This window comes from Camelus dromedarius, chromosome 2 (genome assembly GCF_036321535.1).
Source record: "Camelus dromedarius isolate mCamDro1 chromosome 2, mCamDro1.pat, whole genome shotgun sequence".
Lineage (NCBI taxonomy): Eukaryota > Metazoa > Chordata > Mammalia > Artiodactyla > Camelidae > Camelus > Camelus dromedarius.
This window is the reverse complement of record NC_087437.1, coordinates 83242321-83251479: the sequence shown is the minus strand read 5'-3', so window position 1 is coordinate 83251479 and position 9159 is coordinate 83242321. Positions and strand designations below refer to the sequence as shown.

The 9159-nt window shown below is 37.2% G+C and overlaps 1 protein-coding gene across 1 annotated transcript; it reads left to right on the top strand.

Moving 5' to 3' along the window:
* The first annotated feature begins 7842 nt into the window (after window positions 1-7842).
* On the top strand, window positions 7843-8785 carry LOC105087747 (olfactory receptor 5H2-like). Its single transcript, XM_010978497.3, has one exon. It carries the CDS (start codon window positions 7849-7851, stop codon window positions 8776-8778), a length of 930 nt encoding a protein of 309 aa, XP_010976799.1. The 5' UTR covers window positions 7843-7848; the 3' UTR covers window positions 8779-8785.
* The last annotated feature ends 374 nt before the right edge of the window (window positions 8786-9159 follow it).

Below are 9159 nucleotides of genomic sequence, written 5' to 3'. Positions count from 1 at the left end.
ACATCCAACCGAACCATTGGCCATAGCCAATGAACTGGTATATAAACACACTTCTGCCCATTTCTCCTCCAAAATAAGGTGAAAAACCAGGTGCAGTGCTCAAAGTTCTTCCCACTGGAAAGTTTTCACTCCATCACTGTCCTTCAGGAATGTCATAGAGAGGGGTTGTAGTGCTGTAGCTGTCTACTTTCTGATGGTGCCTATATCCTAGGCAGAACCACCCAAAAATCAGTCCTCAGTCTTGTCTTCTCTTTTCTGTCAACTAAACATAAAGAACACCCTATGGGACCAAAGGTGCCGGCTGGGAGAGAGAAGCCATGGCAGCAGAAGTAGAGACGAATAGCATTTTAACCTCTTCTTTATGTAACTTACTTGGGCCTTCAGGGCCTGTCCATGCTTGATCAAGTGTATGCTACTTTCATTTAATGAAGGCATGCTGCCTGCAAAACCAGCTCTATGGTCAGTGGGTCAGACAACAGTGATTTTGTCAAAGGCAGCTCTAGATTCATGGCAAATTGGTGGCCCATGGTTAAATATTTGTTTTTTTACTGAAGTTCACCAGCAGGCCAATGACTGTTTCTCTAAAGTAGAGTAGTTATCCACAGAGGATGACAGTGCTTTGCTCCCAGATTCTAAGGGCTGGCATTGTGATCCATCTTTAGAGGAATATTAAAGGGTCCAAGCATCTTCCACTGCAGCAAGCACCACTGGATGTGCTGGATGTGGCCCAAGTAGCAGAACAGCTTGCATAGCAGCCTAGACATGTTGCAAAGCCTTCTCTTGCTCTGAGTCAAACTCAAAACTAGCCTTGGTAAAACAGTAACGGATGCTGATTCAAAAAATACACAACCTTCTGAAGAACCTTGACTCGGCATGGTTTTCTCTTCCAGAAAGTGCTGTAACTGAGTTCTAAAAGGCCATTCTATCATTCTTTCAAATTAGCTGATTCACAATGGAGGGAAACAGGGTAAGGTAAGTAAATTCTATAATCCTGGGGCCATTACCACATTTCATTTGTTGTGAAGTACATTTCTTGATCAGATAAATGCTATGATGAATGTGAAGACAGTGGATAAAAAATTCTGTTAAGTCCTCAGATAGTTGTTTTGGCAAGAAGCTTGCCTGCAGAGAAGAATAATCTATATCTAGAGTAAGTGTCTATTCTGATAATAACAAAACACCCTTCCATGATGGAAAATTGTCCAATGAAATCAACGTGTCACCTGGTAGCTGGCTGATTACCTCGATGAACAGTGCAATATTGGGGACTCAGTGTTGATCTCTGCTGGCAGACTGGGCACTAAGAAACATCTTTAGCCAAGCTGGCCATGGTAAGTGGAAGTCCATGATGCTGAGCCCATACATAATCTCCATTCCTTCCACCATAGACCCTTTTTTATAAGCCCATTTGGTTATGACAGGGATGGCTAGAGAAGGAGGTTGACTGGTGTCCATAGAATGCAACATTCTACCCACTTGCTTATAAAGTCTTCAACGGCTAAAGTCATCCTTTAGTAAGCATTCACATGGGACATGTTTTTGTGCATTTAGAGGGATCTATCCACATATTTCTTCCACAAATTTCCTTGTCATCAGTTTTCCAGTATTATTGCTTCAAAGTCCCCGACCATTCAGCCAAACCATTGGCTAAAGCCCTTGAATCATTACATTATCATATATCTGGCCATTTCTCTTTCTAGGCTAGTGAATAACCAGGTGCACTACCCAAAGTTTTGTCAACTGAGAGGATTTTTCCATCACTTCTATCCTCTAGGGATTGTTACAGAGTGACAGTAGTTGTCCCCTTTCAGATGGTGTCTACATATTTTGCAGAACTATCTATAAACCAGGTCCGTGTAATCTCTTCCTCTGTCTACTAATTATAGAGAATGCCCCGCTACCCACTATGAGGCCATATTGCAGGCTGGGATAGAGAAGCCAGTGTAGCAGGCATGGAGACCATGGGCATTTGGGTCACTTCTTTATGTAGATTATTGGTACCTTCAAGGCCTGCTCAGGCTAGAGCATGTGCATAACAATTCTATTTTATACTGGTGTGGCAGTGCTCTCACAATTTTATGGTTTGGTGGTCATATAATACCACCTGACCCCATGAAATTCATGAAAGGCAGCTCTGGTCCCATGGAAAATTGGTTGGCCTACGGTTAAGCAGTCAGTCTCTAATAAGGCTCAGTAGCAGGCTGACAGCTATTTCTCACATGGAGAGTAGTCATCTGTAGTGGATGGCAGGGCTTCGCTTCAAACTTATGGTCTGCACTGCTTTTTTTTTTTAACCTATAAAGGCTTGCCAAAGGCTCCAAACAGCATCCCTATCTGCCCCTACCTCTTCAGGCACCATCGTTTCTGCCTGATCATATGGCCCAAGTGGCAGAGCAGCTTGTACATCAGCCTAGACCTTTTAAAACTCCTTCTCCTGTTCTGAACCACATTCAAAAGTAGCAACTTCTCCGATCACTTGCTAAAGTTGTTGGATTAATGCATCCAAACGAGGATGTTGTTGCCTGTAAAATCCAGGGGCCCACTAGGTGTTCTGCCTTTTTTAAAATTGTAGTATGGGCTAGATGGAACAACTTATCCGTCACCTATGAAGGTATATATCCACATGATACACACAACTAAACCCCTAGAAATTTCACTAAGTTAAATGGGCCCTGAAATTTGTTGGATTTATTTCTCATCTTGTAGCATGCAAATGTCTACCAATAGGTCTACAATAGTTGCTCTTTCTGGCTCACTAGGTCCAATCAGCATAATGGACCAGTACCTTGTGGGAGAAAAAGAAAGCAAGATCCTAAAGAAGATATATATATATCAAATCATATATTTGATAAAAGCCTTGTATCCAGTATATATGGAAAATTCTCAAAACTCAGTAATAAGAAATTATATAGCTCCACTAAAAATGGGCAAAATATTTGAACAGACACTTCACTAAACTAGATATACACATGTCAAATAAGAACACAAAAATATACTAAATATAATTTGTCATTGGGGAAATGCAAATGAAGATCACAATGTGATACCCTGACCCAACTATTAAATATGCTAAAATTGAAAAGACTTCTCATACTGAAAGCTGCAGTGTAGACCTCTGTATTCATCCATAGGCAATAAAATGAATTAAAAGATAATTATACAAAATTGAAGGGAGCATTATGTTTAAGTCAAGTTGGGTTATGTTGAAGCTAAATGATGCACATTATACCGCTAACTCTATCCTTCTGCTGAGTTTTCACAATGACTTTTCTCTGATCTGTGTTGTTTTTTCACTTCTTATTTAGCTTTTACTAGCACAATTTTAAGGACACAGGATAATTGATTAATGAGTTTATAAAAAATACGCTGTTTGCTTTCCCGCAGCTACCAATCTAGTTCCAAGTGGAGGGTAAACATTTTTCGACTCTTCAGATATCAAAACATATGAAACACTTTCATATCATACTATTTTGACATAAATAATGCCATTATTTTCTCAATTCATGTTCAAAACCAATTTCCATGTTAATAATTAAAGACAAATCTGAACATGTGACCAGCATGTTCAAAATCCCTCGATAGTTTTCTTTTCAGCTGGGGTAAAGAACAGAGTAAAGTCCTTGACATAGTCTCTAGATTCTATGTGATCCCACCCATGCCAGCCTCCCTTGCCCATTCTGGCTACGCTTTGCTTCTCTCTTTGCATGCCAGCTACATTTGTCATTTTGTTTGTTTGTTTGTTTCTGTAATGATGTGTTCCCTGATCAGCTAAACCTGTAAATGAAGGGAGACCCTGAGGATAGCAAATGTCCCAAGGCATCACCTTGTTAGAAATGAAGACCCTCAGGCCCAATCCTTAACCTACTGAAACAGAATCTGCATATTAAGAAAATTTCCAGGAGATTCACAGGAATTAAAGTTTAAGAAGCACTGATCTAGGCCACCTCCTACTGTGGTCCTTGGATTTCTTTTTCTTTTGCTCCTTCCACTGAATTTTACCTGGTAAGGTTTTTTCATAAATTTTCATCTTAAAGTGAGAAGTTACTTGTAGGTCTGGAATGTGAGCAAAGTTTACATAAGGAGGACAACACTCTTAGAGTTGTTACCTGAAGGGAATCTGGAACTCTGGCTTAATTAAAATCAAGTGTGAGTAGCTCAGACAAAACCACACTGATCAAGGCACACAGAGCATCAAAAACTACAGATAAATTGAAGTTTGCATAACTACGTCAGAAGTGTCACCTGTGGTGGAAAATACTGTAATTTCAATAGTTAAAACTAGAACTGATGTTTATCACTTGATGTTTATGATTTCACAGACTATAATGCCCTGTGGGATAACCTGGACTTCTACATGTTCAAATCTATAATACCCAGAAGAAGAGCTTAGTTTTGTCCTGAAGGGAATCCCTGGGTGCTATTAAGGAAATTTAGTTCTTCATTCCTTCCTCTTTTGGCAAAAGTGAAACAGTTGCATAACTGGTTGACTCACGTTCAAAGCAAATTTATTTAAACAACAGTTTCCTGATCTTGGGAAATAAAGCCTCCAAAATAAATGGGTGTATAAGGAATTGCTACTTGTGTTATTGTCATTCCAGTGCTGTTTTATTATTTTCTACTTAGAAAGCCTAACTCTTCAAAGGGATCTCCACAATTTCTTACAAGATATGGGTAAGAGAGAAATTGATTCTATAATATTCATTGTTCTTTAAGTAAAATAGTCAAAATACTGTACAATTTATAATAATTTTAGATTGATTTACAAAATACAAAAAAATGCCAGTGGAAAATGTAAAACAATGAATAAATTGTCTGTATATCTTATTTTTGTGACTAAATCTGGATAAGCAAAACACCTGTAAGACTGAATTATTCCCTTTAACGATAATTCATTATCTTTCTAATATAACTAAAATGATTTTGTAAGTTTTGGTGTACTAGAAAGTTAAACAATTTAAACTGGATTTAAATATCAGGTCACATGTGTCCTATGTGAAAAATCTTTCAGTTATTCTCATTAAATATCCATTCTTTTTAGTTGATCACAATCTCAGATTAAACTTTTAAGGTAAGTCATTTATATTAGCTCCTCTATTCTTTTGCGTACTTGTGACAGCAATTTTGTTGACTATTTTAAATACAGAGAAAGAGAAAGAGAGAGAATGCGCAAGAAGTATGTAGAAAATATCTCTGCTCTTTCCAGCTTTACAACTTAATAAAGACACATACACATATTGAACTTGAGAATTTTCAATTATTAGTGATTTGGGATTTCATGAAAAGGAGCCTATTCCAATTAAAAGTACATTTAACAACTGGAGTTATTTGCAATGGTTATTTTAATCACCTGAATTAGGCTTCAGTCTTTGGCTCAGTTTTGCTCTACTAGAAAAACTGGTGGAAGAGAAAGTGCTGTCAAGTAAACCCAGCAGTATTTCTAAAGAAAGTCAGTTCTAATGACTGTAATAACAAATATAAAGCAATTTTTAATTATGGAAAGAACTTTCCAATAATGCTAGTATGTTTATGAACAAAATTTCCAAGATAAACTTTAAAATGAAACGCTCTCTTTTATACACAAATTCCCTAAGAAAATGAACTTAGAATTTTGAATAAAAGAATAAGAAAAGATTCCCAGTGTTCACAACATTTAATGAAAACCAGAGTTAAGACAAAGATTCACCTGTAAACTTTCCCCTTACATCCTTTTCAGGGTTTATCTGGTACTACCCCTGTCTTCATTTGCTTGTCTTTCCTACACTTATCTCTCCACATCATTGCTATGCTTTTCTATTCCTCCTCCTCCTTTTTCTTCCACCCTCCCAGATTTCTGACTTCCAGTTCTCCTACCCTATTTCTCTTTTTGATGCTTTCCTCTCTTCTCTTTCAAAAACTTTTATTTATTTTGTCCATGGGCAGTAACCAAATTCCAACTGTTGTCCACATTTTTTTAGCGTAATCAAAAATACTTCCTTCACGTTGTACACCATGTTTCCTATTCATTTGTCACTATTCTCTGGCATCAACTCAATCGTAACCTGAAAACTGCTCTCCCTAAAGACACTAAAAATCTTTAATTACTCGCACTCAATGAACTCTGTTTACCCCTTATTCTACCACAGCATTCATTTTGCCAGTTGGTGCTGTACTTACTTCATTATGACCTTGAGTGTTTTTTCTCCCTTTATGGTCACAACACTCAGCTCTCCAGTTTCCCTCCTGCTTCTCTGATCACTCTGCTCAGTATCCTTTTCCAGTTTCTCCCTTATTTCTCTCTTTGGTTGGAGCCAGAGCACTTGTTTCTAACAGGAAACTAGTTATCTGAATAGAAATTTACCATTACATAGAAATTCCAAGGAGATTGGAGGAATCAGGTAAAAATGGGCAGGAACAGAAGGAAGCAATACAGTGAGTCAACAGCCAAAATCAAATTTCTACACTTGCTCGGCAGAACTTCCTATCACTGCTACTGAGCTCAGGATGCCACAGCCCACACTGATGATGCAGTTGGTGCAGACAGAGGATACATTTGCTGGGGTCTTGATATAGCTGCCTTGCCTGACTTTACAACCAAAATTCCCTTTTTTCCATTTGTTTCCCACTCTTCATATTACAAATCCAGTGTGAGTGTGTTCGACTGTTCAAACCTAGATCAAGTCCTCTCACTCTAGGTGCAAAGGGAATGGGAAAGTGAGTTTCTGGCTCTTTTGACTCCTAGAGAAGTGGTTACTTTTGCCTGATACCAACAGTCATGTGGTAGAAAAGAGGATCACTTTTTATCTATCTAAAAATGACATGTATCCACTTCAAAACTTCTGTAATATAACTTCCTCAAGTTTCTTTCCATGCCCTTTTTCTTTTTACCTTATGCACACTTCCCAATGGTTAGGTCATCCATAAGTATGCCTTTACCTACCCAAATACTCCCAAGTCATTGTTTCCATTAACCTCTAACAAACTCATTGTTAGTAAGCTATCTCACTTGGATGTTCAGAGGAGAACCATCTAATCATCAAATGTCTCCGCTCTTCTTCACTGTCCACTCCCTTCAAATCTGTCACAGAGTCCTACTGATTTTACATTCTCATTTATCTTGATTTCTTTGTCCTCCTCATCACTTCCAATAACATATTATACATTGACTAAAAACCTCACATGCATTTGAATCAACTGGAGAGTATTTTTGAAATATAGATCATTAAACTTCAGTCTTGCTCCCATAGAATCAGTATGTACAGTAATACCTCACTATCTATATTTTGTACAAAAAGTTCCCCAGACAATTCTGATGTGTATTCTGGTTTGCGAAACACTGGACAAGAGTATCAGCTTCCTAATACATTATTCCTAACTCTGGTTTCCCCTCCCTACAAAGTATTTTCTCCATCACCCAATATTTAATTTAAAAAATATCTTACAATGCCACTTCTAGACCTAAAAGTTTGCAGTGCATTCCTAAGGAACAAAATTCAAGATCCTTCAAGTGGCATCCAGTTCTTTTTATAATAATTCAAACTTCTTTTCCCTAGACTCTCATCCATGTCCCAGACACAGAATGTCCCAAATATGCTAAAGTATCCCCATAACTTTAGCTCATGCTTAGAATGTCTTTCCTTTTGTCTAAAACTTCTAATTCCTGCACATTTTTTGAACTGAAATATTTGCATTTTCCATTATATTCCCAAAATTAGTTTCCATTATAATGGTAGTAGTAAATTAAATTAAAGGCATTCTGATAAGCACATGGTTTTATTTCAACTACTTATTCCAATATTCTTTTTATATACTTTTAGTGAATGTTCTTTTTACATTTACTGCATTTCATTTCAGGAGCCATCCAGTAACAACATGGATATTAAAAATGCAACATCACTGACAAAGTTTGTTCTCACAGGCCTTACATATCAACCAGAGTGGCATATTCACCTGTTCCTGATGTTCTTGATGATATACCTCATCACCATCATGGGAAACCTTGGGCTAATTGCTCTCATCTGCAATGACCCTCAACTTCACATTCCCATGTACTTATTCCTTGGTAGTTTGGCCTTTGTGGATGCTTGCATATCCTCCACAGTGACCCCCAAGATGCTGGTCAATTTCCTAGCCAAAAGTAAGATGATATCTCTCTCTGAATGCATAACACAATTATTTTCCTTTGCATTCAGTGCAACCACAGAATGTTTTCTCTTGGCAACAATGGCATATGATCGCTATGCTGCCATATGCAAACCATTACTTTATCCAGTGATTATGACCAATAGACTATGCATTCGACTATTAGTTTTAGCATTTGTAGGTGGCTTTATTCATTCCATAATTCATATAGGTTTTTTATTCAGATTAACCTTTTGTAAGTCTAACATAATACATCACTTTTACTGTGACATCATGCCATTGTTTAAGATTTCTTGTACTGACCCTTCACTCAATGTTCTGATGGTTTTTATCTTCTCTGGGTCAATACAAGTGTTCACCGTTCTTACTGTTTTTGTCTCTTATACACTTGTTCTCTTTACAATCTTAAAAAAGAAGTCTGTACAAGGCATAAAGAAAACCTTCTCCACCTGTGGAGCCCACCTCCTATCTGTCTCTTTATACTATGGGCCTCTTCTCTTCATGTATGTGCGCCCTGGATCTGCACAAGAAGATGATCAAGATATGGTGGACTCCCTATTTTACACTGTTGTAATTCCTTTCTTAAATCCAATTATCTACAGCCTGAGAAATAAGACAGTCAAAGATTCACTGACAAAAGTGTTAAAGAGAAATGTTTAGATCTCATACTGTTGTCTGTTGTCTTTTTATTAAAATTGTCATAATTGTAAAGATTGCACATGGGCTCTGTTTTGGTAGTGTTCCAAGTTTTTTGCAGTTACAATTACTCTAGTGTTTTAATGATTTAAAGTGTAGCACTAATATACTCCTTAAAATATTTGTATATATTGTTTAAAATATACAAAAAATTTTAAATAAGTGTTTATATTATGTTAGAACAATTAAAGCAGAAGACAGTAAAAACATTTAAAATGCTTGTATGTTCTTCAATGTAGCTTTATAAAATCATTAAGTACTGAAACAGTGCAGTTCCTCTAACAAGACTCGATTATGTTGTCTTTGACAGTAATGCAGCTGTGTAGCCTGGAGATTCATATCACA

Coding starts and splice junctions, on each gene's coding strand:
- LOC105087747 (XM_010978497.3), top strand. CDS start 7,849: ATGGATATTAAAAATGCAACATCACTGACAAAGTTTGTTCTCACAGGC.